Source organism: Heterocephalus glaber, unplaced genomic scaffold (assembly GCF_053883595.1).
Source record: "Heterocephalus glaber isolate CG9 unplaced genomic scaffold, H.glaber_assembly_v1.0 deba00001497, whole genome shotgun sequence".
Lineage (NCBI taxonomy): Eukaryota > Metazoa > Chordata > Mammalia > Rodentia > Bathyergidae > Heterocephalus > Heterocephalus glaber.
Genome location: NW_028258320.1, coordinates 23,958,112 through 23,979,764, shown reverse-complemented (window position 1 = coordinate 23,979,764; position 21,653 = coordinate 23,958,112). Strand labels below are relative to the sequence as shown.

At 35.6% G+C, this 21,653-nt stretch overlaps 1 protein-coding gene and 1 pseudogene across 6 annotated transcripts in view; both read right to left on the bottom strand.

The window, feature by feature from the left end:
* Jmjd1c (jumonji domain containing 1C) overlaps positions 1-21,653 on the bottom strand; it is a 225,516-nt gene that overhangs the window by 158,771 nt on the left and 45,092 nt on the right. For 4 of the 5 annotated variants that reach the window (XR_002387280.2, XM_004858252.4, XM_004858254.4 and 1 more), the window contains exon 2: positions 8,146-8,310. Coding sequence is in view for 3 of the 5 variants with exons in the window: in XM_004858252.4 (XP_004858309.1) it covers positions 8,146-8,310 (165 nt within the window). In the remaining 2 variants the exon portion in view is untranslated. Of the gene's footprint in view, positions 1-8,145; positions 8,311-21,653 lie in introns of those variants that run through there. The other variant, XM_087185509.1, reaches the window with a different exon arrangement.
* Positions 8,190-13,248, bottom strand: LOC101710266 (vasculin-like; annotated as a pseudogene). The gene is made up of 3 exons (XR_015440533.1): positions 11,133-13,248; positions 8,692-11,034; positions 8,190-8,310 (listed from the first exon to the last, which is right to left on the bottom strand). The product of XR_015440533.1 is annotated as a vasculin-like (transcript).

The window sequence follows — 21,653 nt, the reverse complement described above, 5'->3', positions numbered from 1 at the left end:
TCATATGAGGTATCTGAAAAACATTAGCTGAACTAAACATAGATTCATCTTATGTTTAAAAAATTGTTTTGAAGAATGTTTTCCTAAGAGCAGAATAAATGAAGAGAATGAATTTTATGATTCTTTTTTTTTTTTTTGGTACTGGGGATTGAACTCAGGTCCTTGCACTTTTGAGGCAGGTGGTGGTGGAATCACTGAGCTAAATCCCTGGCTGAATTTTATGATTCTTACAATATACTCTCCCCTCAAAAAAGGTCATTTCAAAACAAATGCATGAATGCATCTACTAATATTTGCCAGTGTATTTTATCATTTTAAGAATATTTTTATATATAATTTAACCTCTTAAAGTGTTTTACCTTGCAGAGAAAGAATATTCCTGAAGGTATCAGAATTATCATTTACTATTTCATTATTTGTCAAAGTACAAAAAACTTCTAATTCTGGAAACTCAATTACTGATATTTTAAAACTTTTTAAGTGAACTTATTTCAAAGTTCATTTCTAATTTGGAATGTAACATGTATTCACATTTTAGTATGATTTGCTTGAGACCTTTAATCTAAAACAAGTTTGACAATGTAAGAACCAAAATTAGGGTAATTTTGTACCAAACAACAATGAGTTGCTCCTGGAGGTTTCTTTCAGAATAGTAATTTAAAATAATAGGCAAATAATCTAAAAGAAATAAATTAATGAAAGTTTACATGCTTTATGGCCTGGCCACAATTCTTGGATGAACCAAAATTACCTATCTATACATAAAGGAAAATCTGTACTGGAAAGAAACAGTCTGAGACCACACAAATTTAAGAAAGTTAACAAAGATTAGTATATTTAGTTGACTGTGAAGAAATGTTCCTTTCTTTAGCCTATTTCACCTTTAAAATACCTATTTCAGGAAACGTTGTATTTCCCCAGTTTGACAATTTGAGGAATCAAATTTGTATTTTATTAGGATGAGGGTATGCTAACCTTTTCAATGTTGGTTTTTATCTATACTGCCATGTTTAAATTGGTCACTCAGCTTTACTATAACTTGCTGATTTTGCTTTCCTGTCCTTTGATTCTAGCATAAATTAATAGCCAGGGAAGCTACCATAATTCTCAATAGAATTCTTTTTCACTAGCTGTGTTGTGGTCCGTCCATTTATCACTTTAATCATTTACTAAAATAGTAAGGCACTGTGCTAGACTCCCAGGAACCAAACAAAGATGAGTAAGACATGATTCCTGTCCTCAAGGGACTTACAATCTAGCAGAGGAAGACAGACATGTAAACAAATAGGTATAATACAAAGCACAGCATGCTGGTTGTTAAAGCAGAGGTATAAGAAAGTTCTATAGGAGTACAAAATGGTGAGATTAGTTCTGGTTGGGGTGATCTGGAAGGAAGGTGGACCAGGAGAAAAGCAGTAGAAACCTCTGCCCTTTAGAAAATGCAGCAGCAATACAGCCCAGCTGGGTTAGGGTCAAAGCCCCACTCCCCACAGAAGGTTTTCCTAAAGGAGATGGAGCCAGGGCCCTAACCCAGTTAGGTGGTTGATTCGTTGATTTCAATTATGATTGCCAACACTTTCTTTCCCTGGTGCAGATAAATAAGCTTTCACAAGAATTTTACTTTACTTAAAATAAAAAGTAAGTGAGATTTAACAATATGTTCAGTAACTTACACAAAAATGTAAGTTACATCACCCTACATCATTAGCAATGGCTTCAGGTAGTACTCCGATCATACAGGATCAAACAAACAATTAAAAATAGGCACCATTTCAAATGTTATATGTTGTGTCCAACAAGTAAGTTTTGCAAATGGTATACTGGAAAGAAAGATGAAGACATAATTTCTCACAAGTAATCTAAGTATTATTTCTATCCACATTTTATTAAAAATGTAAACTTTTAAAATTCTAAACTAAATTTTACAATGAACTAATGATACACAGAATATGTGTATCATATTCAGGCCCCCTTTGGAGGGGGCCTGTCGTAATTTTAAAAAACCTGCAGGTACACTACCAGTTTCCACTGATTTCTAGGTGTAAAAGGTAGACAAGTTAAGATATCCAACATGTAATATTTTACAAGTACCAGAGGAGGAGTGAAAGGAGGAAGAGAATTACAACTGCATACATGTTAAAGTACCAAAAAAAAAAGAAAAGAAAACGGTAAGGAAGTATCATGTGCACAGAATTAGAAACATTAAATTTGCAGAAAATTAAAGACAGTATTAATGCGCACTGTGTTTCACTCCGTTGTCACTTCACATATGGGTCCCACAAATTTCTCCAATTTGTAGATATGGCATTTGATTTTGCAATATTTAATATTTTTGCAATATTTAAAATTTTTGAATTGCATTAAACTGTTGCTTATAGACATCCAAAGCCACTCCCATAACCTTCTTTGTACTGGGGACTGAACCAAGTGCCTCTGTACTGAGCTACACTTCCAGTCCTTAAAAAAGATTTTTGTTTAAATTTTGAGATAGGGTCTTATATATTGCTAAGTTGCCTAGGCTGGGATTCAACTTTTCATGCTCCTGCTTCAGTCACCTAGAGTGCTGAGATCATAGATGTGTACCACCACACCTGGCAGAAGCCTCATTTTTACAAATAGAAACAATAGAATTTCAGTCCTATGTACTATATATAAATGAATGATGCAAAATGTTTAAGAAAATTACTTTCTCAAGTATTACATGCATTCCTTCCATTTCATTTTGTTATTAATTTTTACAAGATAAAAATGGAGGGAGTGAGGGAGAGATAAAAGGAAGGCAGGGAGGGAAGGAGAGGGGAAGAAGGAAGGAAACAAGCCAAAAAGAAAGGCATGCATATCTTATATGAACTAATGAGGATATTTCTACACACTTTCTTTTAAAATTATAAACAAAAGGACTTGTTATCAGACAATTAGCTGAACAAACTATGAAAAATGACAAAAGGGGTACAATACTGGTAATAATATACAGAAACCTCCTAACAAATGCAAGAAACATACAACCCTTATTCTCACTGAAAAAGGATAATTTACCAAATAAACAAGCTGCTAAAGGACATTAAAAAATTCTATTAAAGAAATGCAAATTAAAACAATGAAATATATTTTTAAATATCCAATTAGAGAAAGAAATGACACTGCTACATCCTGCTTAAGATATAAAATTTCTTTTGTTTTTATTATTTGTTTGGACTTAAAAAACAAGATGTCCTAAAAGTAAGCAATTAATACTTGAAAGGGTGTGGTATGACCACAACACTCATATATTGACTGGGGACAATGCCAGGCAGAGTAACTTTTCAATAGTCTGTGGAGAGGAGATGCATAGATTTTTATGGTTTTCAAATTCATTCCCTTTGACTAATTCTACTACTATGGGTCTAAATTTCTAAAATAATGAGAGATTCAGACAAAAATTCAGTGTTATATAAGATCTCCAAAATTAGAAACAACTATAATACCAAATTCTGGGGAAATGAGTCATTTTAATATTAAATGTGCTATCCAGCCATTAAAAAATTATCTTGAGTTATTTACTCAATAGGAGAAACATATAGAATAAAACATTTTAAGTAAAAACTGCAGGTACTACAATTTTATTTTAGTTTTAACTAAAACTACATTTTAAAGACAGAGGTATGTCCTGTTACTCTGCCAATATCATTGATTAGGTCTACTTAGAATTTTTGTGAAATCTTTAAGGTTTTCTACATGTAAGATCATAAAGCCTGCTGGGCCAGGGGTTTAGCTCAGTGGCACCGTGCCTTCCTTGTGTGCTCAAGGTTCTGAGTTCGATCCCCGGTACAAAAAAAAAAAAAACATCATAAAGCCTGCTGATATATAATTTTATTTCTTTTCCAATGTAAATACCTTAATATCTTTTTCTCATCTAATTTTCCAACCAGAACTTCCAGTACTAGGTTGAACACAAGTTGTAAATCCTAGGAATGGCATCCTTATTTTTTTCCTGACCTTAGAGAAAAAACTTTCAGTATTTTACTACTGACTATCGTGGTAGTGAAGTAGCAGGACATGATGTCAACATACAAAAAATCAGTTTCATTCCTAAATATTCTTAAAATTATGAACAATCTAAAAAAGAAATTAACAAATATTTCATTTATAGTAACACTGAAAAGAATAAATTACATACAAGTTAATCAAGGAGGTGAAAAAGATACCAAAAACTATAAAACACTGGTGAATGAAACTGAAATAAATACAAATACTAGAAAGACATCCTGTGTTCAAGGACTGGAAAATTAAGATGTCTAGTACTCAAAGCCATGTATGGCTTTAATGGAATTCCAATTAACATTTAAATGACATGTTTTGGAGAAAGAGAAAAATCACTCCAAAAGTTCATATGGAATAGCCACAGCAATCCTGAAAAAGACTAAGTCAGAGAACAAACATGTTCTCATTTCACAATTTACTACCAAGTGACTGTACTCAAAATAGTGTAGTATTGGCATAAGAACATATATATAGACCAATGGAATAGAACACAGAGCCCACAGATAAACTCCTGAACAAATGATTTGTGTGGGAAGTCTTTTCAACAAAAGGCACAGGAAAAAATGGTTATCCATACGTTAAAAACTGAGGTTGGACCCTTGTTATATCACATATGAAAACTAACTCAAAATGGAAAAACACCCAAAAATGTGATCTACAAATATAAAACTTTTGAAAGAAAATATAAAGATAATCTCTAGGATACTGAATTTGGAGATGTAGTGTTTTTTTTGGGGGGGGGTGTCCGTTTTGTTTGATTTTGTTTTCTTTAGACAGGGTCTTGCTATGTAGCCTAGGCTGGCCTCAAACTTGTCATTCTCCTGCCTCAGCCTCTTGCTCACATTTAAAAAAAATAACAATAAAAGCATAGGTAACTATAAAAAAGATAAAAGTTGGGGTTCCTCAAAATTAAAAACTTTTGTGTTTCAAAGCACACTATTAACACAGTAAAAAGGCAACAGGTAAAATGAGAGAAAGTAATTGCAAATCACTTATCTGATAGGAGATTAATACCCAAAATATAAAAACAACTAAAAACTCAACAACAACAACAAAAAAACCAAGCAGTTCAAATTTTGCCAATTCAAAATAGTCACAGAACTGGAAGACCAACATTTCTCCATATACATATATATGGTCAATAAGCACATGAATGGAGGTTTTAATTAAAGGCTCAATTTTCAAAATCCCTACAGAAACCAAAGAAGATACCATATACTAAAAACCAAACACCCCTCTCCCCCACCTCAGAAAATAAGTGCTAGTGAAGATGTAGAGAACCTAGGACCCTTGTACATTGCTCGTGGGAATAGTATACTATAAAATGGTATAGTATACTATAAAATGGTATAGTATGGGAGTACTTCAAAACATTAAAAACAGAATTACTACATGATCCAGCAACTCCACTTCTAGGTATATACACAAGAAAATTTAAAGCAGGGGCTTTGTCCATTCATGTTCAGAGCTGCATTATTTGTAATAGCCAAGAGATAGAAGCAACCCAAGTGTCTTATCAATACACAAATGGCTAAGTAAAATGTGATATATGCATACAATGGAATACTAACCTTAAGAAACAAGTAAATTCTAACAAATTCTATGGTGAACAAATTCTATGGATGAACCTTGAAGACATTGTGCTAACTGAAACAAGCCAGTTATGAAAGGACAAATAATGCAAAACTGACTTAAAGTAGTTAAATTAATAAAGACAGAATTGTAGATGGTGGATGCCAGGGATAAAGGGGAATGGGAAATATTTGCTATTTAATGAGTACAGTTTCAGTTCTGTATGACAAAAGAAGTTCAATGGTTGTACAAGAACACATTTGCTGCCACTTTATTGTACACTTAATAATGGTTAATATAGCAAATTTTAAGCATATTTTGCTACACTTAAAGACATTTTTAAATGCTACAGTAGAAAAGCTCGACCTGGTGGTGCTCGGCTGTAATCCTAGCATTGGGAAGCTGAGGTAGGATTTTCAAGAGTTTGAGGCCAGCATGGGATAGAATGAGTTCAAGGCCAGTCTGAACTACATAGTGAGATCGTTTCTCAAAAAAACTGAAGTTATGGCAGAGAGAAGTATCAAAGAATGAAGGTGCTTATCTCTTTGGTGATGAGATTAAAATCATGCTGTTTTTCTACTTTATACCAACTTAGCATTTCCCGATCTTTTCTTGCGCGCGCGTGCGCGCGCACACATACACACACACACACACACACACACACGATTTTTGCATAATAAAAGAAAGTGAGCTGAATAAAAAGTCAATTATTTAAGAAGTCTCTCTCTTTATTTTTTTCTTTGTGGTACTGGCGACTGAACCCAAGGTCCCCAAGTATGCTAGGAAATTGCTCTACCATTGAGCTATACCCACAGTCTACATTTTTTTTAGTAGCCTTAATTTTGACATTAAGAGGTTTTTTCAATAGAAACAATGTTATGAAATTATTATTATTATTACTTTTTGGTACCAGGGATCGAACTTGGGTCCTTGCACTTGTGCAGCAGGTGGTGAAACCACTGAGCTAAATCCCCGGCCCAATGTTGTGAAATTATAATAAAAATTATTACACAGTATTTCCTACCAAAAATTTTACTTAAAAATAAGAAACTCATTGATATAAATTACCTCTAAGAAAAGGTTAAGAATTCCTAAAGTTTTATTTATTCTTTAACTCTGATGTTGAAAGTACACATTTTCATATTACTGGTACCACTATTTACTACTTTTGAGACTCTTCACACAAAAATTTAGATCTATCAAAAACACTCAGAAGTTTTAATCAGTTTTCATGTTACGGTCCCGAAGATCAAACTATGTTAATCATGATTTAAGTTTTTCTAAATTTTACATTAAGAATGCAAAATATTCATTCCACAATTTTTACTTTTAAAACTACTATGGGTAAATTATCTTCTTTTTTTAATCAAAGTTTCCTACCAAAGTATGCTTTCTAAATATCATTTTCAACATTTCAAAATATTTTCCTTAAACATGCTACTAATTAAGTTTACTTTTTTTTCCCCTTCCTCCTTGTCTGATCTTTTTAAATCAATTTTATGTGTTCTGAGAATCAAACCTAGGGACTCCAGTATGCTAGATTAGCATGCTACCACTGACATGTACCTACAGACAGTCCTTGTATTATCTTCTAAATCACATCTCTTTTGATTTTCTTAAAAAACAGAATAGTCAAAAAAGTAGGCATTTTCTCAATACAGAAAAGGATTAAAGGGTTAAATAAACAAAAAATTTATGTACATTATAGTTATTACCAAGTAGAAACCATCCTTTGTATGTAAAAGCATTAAACTTCAGGCTTGGGATATAACTAATTTACCTAGCGCACACAGGGCCAAAATTCAATCCTGACCACCACCACCAAAAACAAACAAACAAACAAACAAACCCTAGGCTGACACATTATTTTCACCAAACACTTCGATGGATTAGGGGGGTGGGTTTACCCAAAATCGAACTCAGGACCTTGCACTTTCCAGGCAGGCACGGTGCCACTGAGCTACATCCCCAGCCTGTTTCAATGGATTTCAAAGTATTTATTTCATATTAATGTAATTTCATCAAACTTACTGCCTATTCATTACCTGCTAGACAGTCTGTCATTACACGATATAATGTAATTTAGTAATCTTATTGTTTCTTTTACAAAACTCTGAAGTAATTTTACTCATCTCCTGAACATACACACATTTAACATCTATCACCTACAATAAATCACTAACCAATCAAGAAAAATCATGTGCTATATATAATGCTTCAAAAATGTTTCCTCCATCTTCCACTTTAACAAAGTTTCACTAAAGTTTTTCCACACCGTATACAAAAAGTCAGTTACCTCTCAGCATCTTTAAATCCAATTTGTTTCATTTAAATGGACAGAATAAACTACTTTTTTACTAAATATGCTGAAAGTACACTAACAAAGAGGTACATGGGGTTGTTTAACAAAGCAATGCAGTATTTTGAAACTTGTGCCTGGTACGCAGATTCTTCAGGAATATTAATCTATAGTTAGATAAATCTTAATTTATATTCTAGTCTTATTTTAAAACCAGTAACTAAAAATGTTTAATGACTCAGAACAGATCTTACCAATGCAGGCCACTGTATCTGTTTGCTCTTTGATCCCTCAGTCTGGCTAGGGTCATTCCTTTTGGCCCAAATTAAGTGATATTCCACCAAGAAAGTTGAAAAATCTTCATAAACTTTAACCCACTCTCGTTTATCCCACTCAAGATCATCAAATTCCACATACACCTATGGAAAAGAAAATAAAAGAATTCCATAAGTAATACAGAGCAATGATAATTCAAACAAGGCATGAAGTTGAATCAGAAAGACATTAACAAATGCATCATTTTAAGTAACATTTCTCACCCCAGGAGAGAGTGCTGATCTGAGGCAGTACTCCACCCTTACACAGAGCCACTCTTCAGTCAGAAAAGGAGCACCATGGCCCCATATTAGGGACCACTAGAGGCAGTGCTCCATCCAACATGAGAGATGACCCACAGTGCATCCCCACGTGACAGCCCATTTGCTCCTGAGACATGATGCCCCACCCCAAAATGCAAGAGCCAACCCTTGCCAGAGGACCCAGGGGAACACAGCATGAGGCAGCAGAAAAGACTAACTGACCTGATCCTGTATGTTCACAAAACCTAAGGAGAAGGGAGCGAAGAGACAACACAACTGTCCACATTAAGTCCAGCAGTCCAAATACTAAAAGAGAAACAATCTGCTGGAAGATAAAATAGGTAAAACTCTTGAAACCATGGACATAGGTAAAAATTTTGTGAATAGGACCCCAATGGCATAAGATATAATATTGAGAATCAACAAATAGGATCATATCATATTTTTTTTTAAGTTTCTTCAAAGCCAAAGAAATAACAAACAGAGTAAAGAGACAACCTACAGAATGTGAGAATTATTTTGCCAGCGATTTCTGAGGCCTAATATCTGGAATATATAAAAAACTCAAAAAGTATTTGACCTCCCCCCAAAAAATAAAAGACCCAATCAAAAAAATGAGCAACTGAAATGAAGACACTTCTCAGGAGTACAAATGGCTAATAAAAGCCTGGTGTGGTGGCACATGCCTATAATCCCAGCACTTGGGAAAGCTGAGGCAGGAGGATAGCCGCAAGTTCAAGGCCAGCCTGGGCTACATAGTGAGTTCAAGACCAGCCTCAACTACATGGCAAGGCCCTGTCTCAGAAAGAAAAAAAAGGCTAATAAATACATTTAAAAAATGTTCAACACTGCATTTCGTAAGAGAAATGAATATTAAAACTACATTGAGATCTTACCCCAGAAAAAAATGGCTATCATCAAAAAATCAAATAATAACAAAAGCTGGCAAGGATGTGAGGAAAAAGGGAACTTCTCTACCTTGTCGGTAAGAATGTAAACTAGTATAACCACTATGGAAATCAGTGTAGAGATTCCTCAAAAAACTAAAAACAGGGCCGGGAATTTAGCTCAGTGGTTTTGCCGCCTGCTGCACAAGCACAAGGACCCGAGTTCGATCCCCGGTACCAAAAAATAAAAAAATAAAAACAGACATTCCATTTGACCCGGCTACTCCCCTTCTATCTTCCCAAGAGTTAAAGTCATCATATTACATGGACATATGCATATCCATATTTATAGCAGCACAATTCATAATAGCCAGATACTGGATATAGCATACCTGTCCATCAACAGGCGAATGATTTAAGAAAATGTGGTATTTATACAAAATGGAGTACTACTCAACCATAAAGAATGATACACTTGAGTCATTTGTAGGAAAATGGATGCATCTTGAGATCATAATATTTTTTTAAACATTACAAAATTTTTTATTATTAAATGAGAAACTCTCATTTGTTACATCGTCACATTGCTAGTCAGAGAAATGCTGCAATGATGAAGAAAGACAATGCTGGATCAACCGAAGTCCTCATTTCTACAACATTGATTTAGAAAGAAATAATGTTCAACACAGCCCAACCCAATTGGATTCTTGGTTTTCTTCATACTGAAGTCCCCCCAAAATCATCTTCTAATGGGGTATTTTGCTACATAAATTATAGTTCTTCATTTTTACAATTCACCCCAAACTGCATGAGAGATGTATCACACTAAAATTTCTAAAGCTGTTAGGAAATCCTTCACACATCATCGTCATCTGATGTGTCACTGCTACTTGTCACTGTGTCATCGTTCTCAATTGTGAGTTTAAAAGTGCTGTTTTTCCAGGGTCCAAACTTGAAGTCACAGATCAGGCCATTTTTCAAAATACCATTTTTTCTGAGACCATTCTTCTGTAACTGTTCACTAATAACTTGGAATTCTCTCATTTCATCCTCAGTTGAGGGAGCACATGTTTCATCATTTTCACTGTCCTCCTGCCAGCCCATCTCCTTCAACAACCTGTGTTCTGCCTCAAGTGAACTGGAAAGAATATCAGTTTGTGGGAAGGTTGAAGATCAAATTATCTGTTGGGAAATTACTGAGGCATTGTCATTCTCTTGAGGAATCTCATTTTCAGCAAAGTTTCTATTTATATCCCTTTCTTGATGAGTACTATTGCTGTTATGCAAATTGAATGAGTCTTCATCCTTCTCTGAGCCAGCATGGCTTTCATCTTCATGTTCTTCTACTCTGTCCCTTTTCAATGCTTTCAAAAATTCACACTTCTTAGCAGTGCGCATTTGTGTCAGTTTGGTTAGACGAGGCTGTTGATTAAGTTTGTCAACAGGCAAAGAGTAATTTGAATGATTACACTCTTTCACTGAATTGGTTGATGGACTAAAATTCTTGGCAGCTGATTTAAAAGCACTGAAGTTGCCAACACTATATGCAGACTCATGAGGGAAAGAAGTTCCAGCTTTATTTTCTTTAGTTTGGCTTTTACACTGTATAGGTTCTGTAGGTGGAGCAGCAGGCTTAGGGACTAAGCCTTTATAAACACTTGGACCAGTTCCATTCTTTTTTTTTTGGTACCAGGGATCGAACTCGGGACCTTTCACTTGCGAGGCAGGCGCCGGGAACCACTGAGCTAAATCCCTGGCCCACCAGTTCCATTCTTAACTGACTGCAACTGAAGATTTCCTACTACTGGGAATCCAGATAGCTGTAAATCTTTTGTATTACCTTTCTTAATGACCAGCATTCTTGGAGCTCTAGATTAGGATTTGGAGGATATTCTAAGAGAGGACCTTGGGAGATTATTTTGGTTAGGTATGTGTGTCTGGGTGTGTAGGCCCCATACACCTGCAGCTAAAGATTTATTCCGATTTGGTTCTCTTTCATATTCAGGATTTAAAGATGGAAAGTCCTCAGCCTCAAACTGTTTTTGCTTCCTTTCGTCTTCTTTCCTCCCAGTTTCATTGTCAGGTATGTTGTTTTCATGTAGTCCTTGGCTTTTTTCAGAATGGAAAATACTGCTTGCTACAAGAACGAGAATTTCCACCATGGCATCCCCCTTGGTGATTTATGTTTTCGGTAGCATTTCTACCATGTGTACACCATCCATTTTTTTCTTTCCTTCCAAAGGTACCTCCATTAGGACGCCCAATACCAGATTCAAAGCCATCTGAAGAATTATGTCGTCAACGGTTCACATCATATTGATTTTCTGTCCATGAAAAATTTTCAGGATATTTCTCAAAATTCAGTGATGATTTTGTTGATGATGGTGAAGTAGGAAAATTAAGCCAGGCCAGAGAAAAGTCATGCTGTGCCATTTAGGTCCAGTCTCTCCGACACAGTGAAACAAGGCTTCAACACCCCAAGTCAAGTTCAAATTCCAACAGGACTGTACCAGGTGTTGATTTTTTTCTCTGTAATCCTTATGTTTTCTAGTTTGTTTACTGTTTCCTCTGAAATATCCAAGTTCTTTGAAGATACTTAACCTATGACTATTTGACATAGTTATTTCAAGTCTGCTACCCATATTTCTGTTTTAAAGTTTTCATATGGCTATCTCCAAAATTAGCCAAGTTCCTTGGATTTAAGATCAAAGTCTTTATTTTTATTATTCCATGTACTTTTCACTGTTGTACTTATCCTACTCCAGAAGAAACATCCAAGTTATGAGCCAAAAAGTAGAAACAAAAAGAAAATTTCACATCTGAAGAGCAGTCTTAAACTTTGGCACGCAAATACAAATAGCTATCTCAATACTACCACACTGGTGGGAAACTGCAACATCTTCAATTTCCACCTAAGTAAAAGATGAAAAGAAAAATACTCTGTATTCTTTCAATGTCTTCATTTAGAAAAGCTGTTCCATTGAGACATGAAAAGGATCAAGGTCAGAAAAATCCCTAAAACTTTTAATGAAGGTGAAAATAAATTGCCATTAAACTTCAGCACTATTTAAACTGTAATTTGAAACTGCTGAAACTACTCAGTACACAAATCAATCATATCTTACAGTTTTGGCTGAAGAATACCAACAGGAGGGGGGGGGGGGGCACCACCTGAAATACATTAGCCAGTTACATAATCCGTCTGAAGCAAAATACTGATGAAATGTCTGGGTCTCTTACTGAGTAGAGTAGCTTGTTGAATTGACAGCACTATCAATTCACTTCAGAGATGATTCTTGACAATTTTAATAAACTTCTGGGGCAAAATTATCCAAAAACACTGTAATTCCAAAATGGCCACTTGAAATAGCCAGGGCCTTTTATACAAAACCTAGAAGATGATCTTCACATCTGAGTAATTCAGTCACCTACTGGGTGGGGCAGCAGGAGGAGTGCCTCTACCAAAGAACCTTCTGGCCAGAGCAACCACTCAAGCCCTGGTCAAAGAAGCCTGAGACCATAATATTAAGGGTGATAAATTTGATACACAAGCTTAAATATCACACGTTTTCTCTTACATGAGAAACTCAAAGTAAAAATAAAGGGTAAAATAAAAAATAATAGGAAGTACGGAGATATATTTTTCTCAAAGGGAAAGGCAATCAAGAGATGAAGGGAGAGCTAGGGAACTGGGATATATTATGTATATGTACTAATTCCACATAAGGAATGTAAACATTATGTACCACAAACATACAAAAAAAAAAAAAGCAAGGGAATCAAGAGATGGGTGAACAAGGGAGAGAGGAAAAGGAAAGAGGATGAGAAAAGGAATCAATATTAAAATGTTATGTGTATATACCAACTTCTCACCAGATATGTAAATATTATATACTATATACATGTACTAATAAAATTTAAACATAAAATAATTAACATTTCTCTTAAAATTATGTAACTAATGCCTACTTAGCTCTGTGTTAAAAAGATAAAGCATAAGCCATTATTTATTATGAAAAGCAATTTACAGAGTTCTGATCAGCAAAGATTGATCCAAATCTCCTACATACACACTGAAGAACTCTAGATTAATAATTTTAGAAGCAGAAATTGCAAAACATTTTTAAAAGTAAATAGAGGAGGAAGGCATGGTAGCACACGCCTATAATCTCAGCTCCTCAGGAGGCTGAGGCAGGGGATTGCAAGTTCAAGGCCAGCCTGGGCAACTTAACAAGATCCTCCTTTCTCAAAATAAAAGAGAACGTAAGATAAGAATGTAGCTCAAAATTACTTGGGTCTCAAGATGTATCATGTGCAGGTACAAATTTCTTATGATGAACATGATCATTATGTATACCTTAAAATGTACCAATAAACTTAACTTTAAAAATTCCTTGGTTCAATCTTCAGTACTTCAAAACATAAATAGAAATAAATAGGGAACCCTAGATGTAGTTCAGTGGTAGAGTGTACTCAGCATGCCCAAGGCCCTGGGTTAAATCTCCAGCACCAAAGAAGAAGAAAAAAAGTAAACAGCAAATATCTTAGGTTTTGCAAATTACATGGTCTTTTGTTTGTAATGCTAATATAGCTGATAACATATAAACTGAACTTGGCTTCATTCTAATTACTTACAGAAGGCAGTTGGTAGAACAAGTGTGGTTCAACATATAAAAATAAATCGACATAATAAACCATATTAACAGAATAAAGGAAAAAATAGTTAACTTTAATGACACTGAAAAATCACCTGGCAAAATTTAACACTGTTTCATGACCAAAAAAACCCACCCAACAGAAGGAAAATACTTCAGTTAAATAAGAAATAGTCATGTAATGAAGGCTCTTGAGATAGCACCATAGTCAATAGTGAAAGACTGAACAATTTTCCTCTAAGATTATAAAAGTCAAGGATGTTATGATTTGGAAAATTGAAGTTGGCTTTAATTCTCAAGTCAATTATCATTCAATCATTACCCCTCCTACCTCTACTTTCATCCTTTCTCAGAATTCCCTAAAATTATCTGTTCATAGTTGTCTTCCATATTTGATTATGAATTATTCCATATATGATTATGAACTATGGTGGAGTCAGTCTCGTTCTTACTCATCCAAATTTTTCCACCTGTCATCTTTTCCAATATACCTGATGTATTTGCGTCTCAACTTAAAGAGAAAAAGCAGCAGGCAAGAGTATCTAATCATGCTTGTGCTGGCTCCTCGACTCTCAAGTCTCATAAAAAGGATACAAAGGACCCAGGATGGATATCTGAGCACATAGTGAGTTACACTGCAGAAAAGCACCACCACCATGAGGAACAGGGTAGTATTCACCTCTTTAGCGCAATGAAGCCTGCTCTTTGGGATGAAAGGTTATTACATCATCTCTCATAGGTCAAAACAGAAGCCTCTTTACATACATATTTCTAATTCCCAGAAGTTAATTCTTTAGGTTGAGACAGCTTACAGCAAAATATGAATACCATCCACTTTTTAAGTACACATTAGCTTTTAATTTTTCTCCCTTTAGGTAATTAGCAGCCTCTTAAACACAGTTCTTGAGTTCCTTAACTTTGAAAATTTACACCAACAGTCATCTACTGTGGTACCTCAGTTCAGAACTTAATACTTTCTAAGATTCTGGTCACAAACCGAACTGGATAAGAACCAAATCAAATTTCCCCATAAGGTAAATACTGAACCTAACCACTGAATTTGACCAGGTTCTCATCCAATTCGGTTTGTGACCAGAAACGTTCAAGAATTAAGTTCATGAACCAAGGTACCACTGTACTTCCAATGATCCAACTGGTAAGACATCTATACGACCCTTTCTGCCATGATTAGACACCAACTCCAGATCCAATGTATTTTTTGCAGACCTTGATCCTTCTTTCTTGTAAAAGATCCAAGAGAAATGACAAGAAAAAAATATTTCTAGTATTATTTACTTAAAGCGAGAATACATAATATCAACAAAATAATGTTACAAAACTGAAAAAAAAAAGCAGAACAATAAAACTACATCCATGAGTTTTAGTGTTATGGTCTACTTATTCTATGGAATCAACGTGTTTCAGGTGGACTGGTAAAAGAACACATGCAGTATCTGTTTCTGGAGTTTGTTTTTGGGAGGGGCAGAGGGTCTTGCTACATTTATATTATCCAGGTAGGCTTGAACTGGAGATCCTCCTGCCTTAGCCTCCCCAGTTGCTGGATTTACAGGTGTACATAAACATATTTACAGGTGTACACAAACATAATCAGCTAACATATGCAGTATTTGAAACATTACTTCTATAGAAAAAAATCCTATGTTCAGTGAAAGTTCAAAACTATCTTACCAAATGTATCTACTCACACATGGCTATTTCTCAGTTACACCATTTACAGAATTTGAAAACACATTTACATCATAGGTTTGGCTACTGAAAGTTTCATAGAAAAATAAGAAAAATTTTACAATTCTTGTAATATGGAAAATGTCTTGATCTTGCAGTGATTCAGCTAGATCTTGATTCTAGTTGTACACACTCATACAGTCAACTGACAACAACCATATGTTTTCATAGAGGCAGTAAAAACATTCTCTTACATTCTTTTAAAATTCCTTTTTAAGGTTGTTTTGGTTGTTCATAGGTTACTTTAAGCAATAAACAATTTATTGTTCAAGAACCTAAAGGTCATACCAAATTATTTTTGGATCTGGGACCTGTTACCTCGACTTGTCATCTTATTACAGAGTGTTAATACAGTTACTTAGCTACTTTTTTTTCCCCTTTTCTTTATGTTAGATCTTTTCTGCATTAAATTCCCCAGCCAGAACAGCCACGTAAGTTTGGTGACATCATTTCTGTTGAATGAAGTTCTTGTGCCAAGCTACTTATGAATAAACTACTATGTAGAAAACCTAAAACTAGAACCCTGGAATTAAAGATGTACTGCATATTCTGATCCTTCTTCCATAGGATAAATTTCTTTGTGATTACAAGAAATATGTGTGTGGACGCACATACAGAGCTATTTCCAAAACATGTAAAAGATAATTTGGGAGAAATTTGAATGGTTTTGGACTCAACTAAAGGTCAAAAGAAATGAGGTGTAAAGAAGTCTAAATTATATGCTCCACCTATGTACTAAGGAGCTGTGGTCATAATTTTCTTGTGAAACAGTATATATGGGTGAGATAGCTAATAATATCTTTGGAATGGCCCTTTGTAATCCCCTTCATTATCCCTGAATACATATATGAGTGAAGTATATAATAGGGATTAAACATAATAAGGTCATCCATAAGGTCATCCTCCAATGCCTACAGTTAATGCAATTACCTAAATTGCTCAAAAGCTAGGCAGCTGAATTTCTTTCACTAATGCTTACCCATTATATTCTATACTGGCACTTTATTCAGCTCTCAGCTTGGTAGGAAAAACCTCATGTAAATGTCCAATACGATACTGAATATGGCATTAATTGGCTAAAAGTATAAAAGGATTAAAAATTAAAAGATGGACTAACAGCAAGGACTGAAATACAAGTCAAAATTATTGCAAAGAAATAAAACTTCTGACATTTAGATGAAAGCTTGGTGAGTTTAGAGAAATTCAGGAAATAATCTATACAAGATATTGAGAAGACTGGATAATGCAAAAAGCTACAAGTAAAGGAAATAATTTGAGCAAAGAGGCAAGATATGGTATTTATTAAACCTGAAAGTACAAAATCCCTGAAATAGGGTATAATGGAAATGTTTACCAAAAATAAAAAATCAATAAATGCAAGTGAAACACAAAAACATTCCATAAATTTTTATTTTTTGGTACCGTGGATGGAATTCAAGACCTTGAGCTTGCGAGGCAGGCGCGGGCAGTACCACTGGGCTAAATCTCCAGCCCCCATTTCATAAAGTTTTGATAGCTGTTTTTTCTTCATTCCTAGTGTGAGGATATTTAATAGTATTTTCCCAAGTACGATCAAGAAAAACAGACAAGTAGCATCCAGGGGCTGATTTGTTTGATGTAACTAGTACTGAAAAGAGCAGCTGTCTAAAGAAGGTATCATATTTTTACTTAAATTTCAAGAAGACTTGCTGAAAAATACATGATAAAACACTGCTTCACTTTATTTTCCATTCTTTTTGTCTTTTTGCCAGTGAAATTTAGAGGCTATGCTTATGGGTCCTTTAATGCACAATCATCAAAATGAAATCTTTGAGCCGGATGTGGTGGCGCATGCCTGTAATCCCAGCACTTGGAAGCTGAGGCAAGAGAATCGCTGAAAGTTTGAGGCCAGCCTGGGCTATATAGTGAGTTCAGGGACAGCCTGAACTATATAGTGAGATCACATACTGTAGTTTAATTTGACCTTATCTAAAAAAGTTCCATCACAGGTCTGTGATACAAGGACACAGAAGCATAGCTGTCTACCTGATGACTGCCAAGTGGTATTGCTTGGGGAAGGAGGCCTGGATGGAATGACCAGATGAATTTCTCCAGAGAGTCTTCCTAACCAATGATCCTCCTATTTTATTTTTATTTTGCTGCCTTCAATTATGTCACTGTTGGTTCCTTGCATTTCATTTTGCTATGCCAAAATGCTATGTAAGCTATGCTTTGCTGGTGTGGGCTATCTCTAGAAGTTGAGCTGCTGGCGCTCCTCACGGGGCTCCAGGCCGCACCTTCCTCCAGAGTTCGCCAGCAGAAACCACTGGCCCGACCTCATGTCCCACGTCCTGCACAGGGGTCCCACCCAGCCCACGGCCGCATCAAATATTTTAATCTGTGTAAGAAGCATTCACAATTCCACGAGTTTCCTTCTGGAAACTTCTTAATACATTACAATTCATCAAGGTCTTCCTCATTAGAAATTATTTTGCAGTCAATAACAGGAGTCAAAAAAGATTAAATGGAGACAATGAAATACTATTTCTCCTTATTGTCACTCACTGTTTTCTGTTTGCTATGCTGGGGAATGAACCTTGAGCCTCAAGCATCAAGGCAAGTATTTACCACTGATCCACATCACCATCACCACCACCATGCCCAAGTTATTTATAGTTTTGATAGAATAACTGAGTGTCCAAGTTTTGTGTGTTAATTCAAGATGCTAACAAAGTGCAATAAACTAGCTGGCATACAAGCAAAATTTATTTTTCACAGTTCTGGAGGCTGGAATTTTGAGATCAGAGTACCAAACATGATTGAGTTCTAGTGAAGATCTGCTTCCTGGTTCACAGACACAATCTTTTCAGACCTCACATGGTAGAAGGGGAAAGAGAGTGCTGCAAGGTCACTTATATAAGGGTACTATTTTATTCACAAGGGCTCTAATCTAATGCCTACCAAAGGCCTCATCTCCTTATTATACTACATAGATTAGGTTTTTAACACAATGAATGGGGGGAGGGGGCCCGACTGAAAATTCAGTCTATAGCAGTTTCTTTTGTTGCCCAGTCTGGAGTACAGTGGCTATTCACTCTCACTACAGATACATAAGTGCAGACACTTGATGGACACAGTGTATGACAGTCCCAAACTCAAGAGTTCCTCCTGCCTCAGCACAGAAATAGTTGGGACTATAGGTATCTAACAATAACTTCCTAACCACAGTGACTTTCATATCTTCTATTCTTTTGTGTGTGTGTGTGTGTGTGTGTGGTACTGGGGATCAAACTCAGGACCTTGCACTTTTGAGGCAGGTGCAGTGCCACTGAGCTAAATCCCCAGCCCCATATCTTCTATTCTTCAATCTTCCTGAACCTTGTCTTCTTCCAGAAATGGTACATATTCTAATTGCATCCCTGTTTTTAAAATTTATATTGAGTATTCCATTTTCAGAATCTATTGATCCTTCAGCAATACTGATTAAGAACACTGCGCTATAACTGGAGCTACATTTTTCCCCAATTTAACAAACATTATATTATTTTTAAACAATATTATTCATCTCTCAACAAGTCTCTCAATTTCTGCCTTTAAGATCTAGTTTAAAAGTCTGATTGCACCTCTTGTAAAGTCCCACTTGCATTTTCTTTTCTTTTTTTCATGGCTGGGAATTAAACACAGGGCCTTGCACATGCCATGTAAGAACTCTATCACTGAGCCACATCCCCAGATCAGCTGACCTATCAATCTACCGGAACTAAGGAGTCAACTCAGGACCTTCACATTAAGGTATATAAAACTCCCTTTTTTTTTTTGGTACCAGAGATCGAACTCGGGTCCTTGTGCTTGCGCAGCAGGCGGCGAAACCACTGAGCTAAATCCCCGGCCCAACTCCCTTTTAAGTTTGAGATAGGGTCTCACTAAGTTCCCCTAGTGGCATTCAAACTTTTGATCTTCTTGGCAGACACCCAGACCATTTTTCTTTCAATAAATTTTATTTTTATCCCATTCCCCCCTCAAGCTCCCTCCCCTCCCTATGTACAAAAGCTTTGTTTCCATTTTTTCCTTTAATTTTCACTTTTTTTTCTTGTCCTTTCCTCCTCCCTTGTTCCCCTTCCCATTTGAAAACTTTCTATTTCCCAACATCCATTATACATTTCAGTCCTTATTTCTACTTTTGGTTTCTCATACCAGAGAAACAGTGCAGTATTTAAATACGCTTGTCAGACTGATTTCACTTAAGAGTATGGTCTCAAGGTCCATTCATTCATCCTATAAATGTCTTAAGCTCATCCTTCTTTATGGCAGAGTAGTACTCCATTGTATTAAAAAACCCCACATCATCTTTATCCATTTGTCAGTTGATGGGCATTTGGGCTGTTTCCAAGATTTAGCTATTACACACTGTGCTGCTATAAACATGGGTGAGCATATATCACTGTGATATGCTTTTAATTCTTTCAGGAAGATAACAAGAAGAGGTATAGGTGGGTCAAATGGAATCTCTAGTTACAGTTTTTTGAGAAATCTCCTCAATGGTTTCCACAATGACTGCACCAGTCTACACTCCCACCAACAGTGCAGCAAGGTTCCATTTTTCACACAGCCCCACCAGCATTTGTTATTGGTTCATTTCTTGATAGCCATTCTTTCTAGAGTGAGATGGAAACTCAGCATTGTTTTAATTTGCATTTCACGAATGACCAGTGATGCTGAACATTTTTTCATATATTCATTTGCTGTTTCTACTTCTTCATCTGAGAAGTTTCTTTTCATTTCAGATACCCATTTTTGAGTTGGGTCTTTAAATTTGGGGGGGAATCTGACTTTTCTGAGTTCTTCATATAGTCTAGATAATAGTCCTTTATCTGATGAATAGCTGGTAAAAAACTTTTCCCATACTGTCGGTTGTCAGACCTTTTTTCTTGACTGAGACAGGACCTTCCTAAATTGCCCAGGCTGCCCCAAACTTGCAATCCACCTGAGACATCAGCTTGGCCTCCTGAATAGTTGGGATTAAAGGCATGCACTACCACAACTGGCTAAGGGTTTTACTTTTAACAGACAAAAGCTAGAAACAAACCAAATGATAAACTATGGTAAATCCATATAATGTACTACTTCTGACTCAAAAGGTTAAGTACTATACAGTTCTATTCATATGACATTAAGGAAAAGAAAAACTATGAAGAACTAAGAATGGATTTTTTTGGTTGTCCAGAGTTGGAAAAGGGGCCATGATTGAAGATTTGACTACAAAGGAATGACAGCAAAAGGAAATTTTATGAGAGACTGAGCTTTTCTACATCCATGAGCAGACTGGTCATGGTCACATGGCTATACACATTTGTCCTAAATTTGTTAATTAAAATAAGGAAAATGTAAACAAACAAAACACAAATAGAGAATTTAACTGAGAAGATAAAGGAGGATAAATGAACATGATGATAAACATGCCACTCCTTCCTTCTGAAGGCAATGTTAATGGATGTGTGTGTGTGTGTGTGTTTGTGTGTGTGTGTGTGAGACTTACACAAGTCTCTGTCACATACTGTATGGCTGTTTGGATAAAGGAGATAAGAATGAGACAGTAATCACAAATACAGGCTATATCCTAATATGACAGTGGGCCAAAATTATTCAAATTATACATATTTTCATAGCACAAATCGATCTCAAGTCTCATTTCCTTTACACAGAAGAAAGAGCCTGTTACTGAGTTCTCTAACATTCATCTATCCCTCCATTTTTCTGCCTTGAAAAAGCAAATGTGGAAGTAGGGGTGGAGAAAAAATTACGGAATAACAGACAATCTGAGAATAAAAAACTTGTATACACACAAATCAGATTATATACAACTGGAAATATTACAAATTCAATGAAAAGAGAAAGCACTAACAGAACAATATACCCT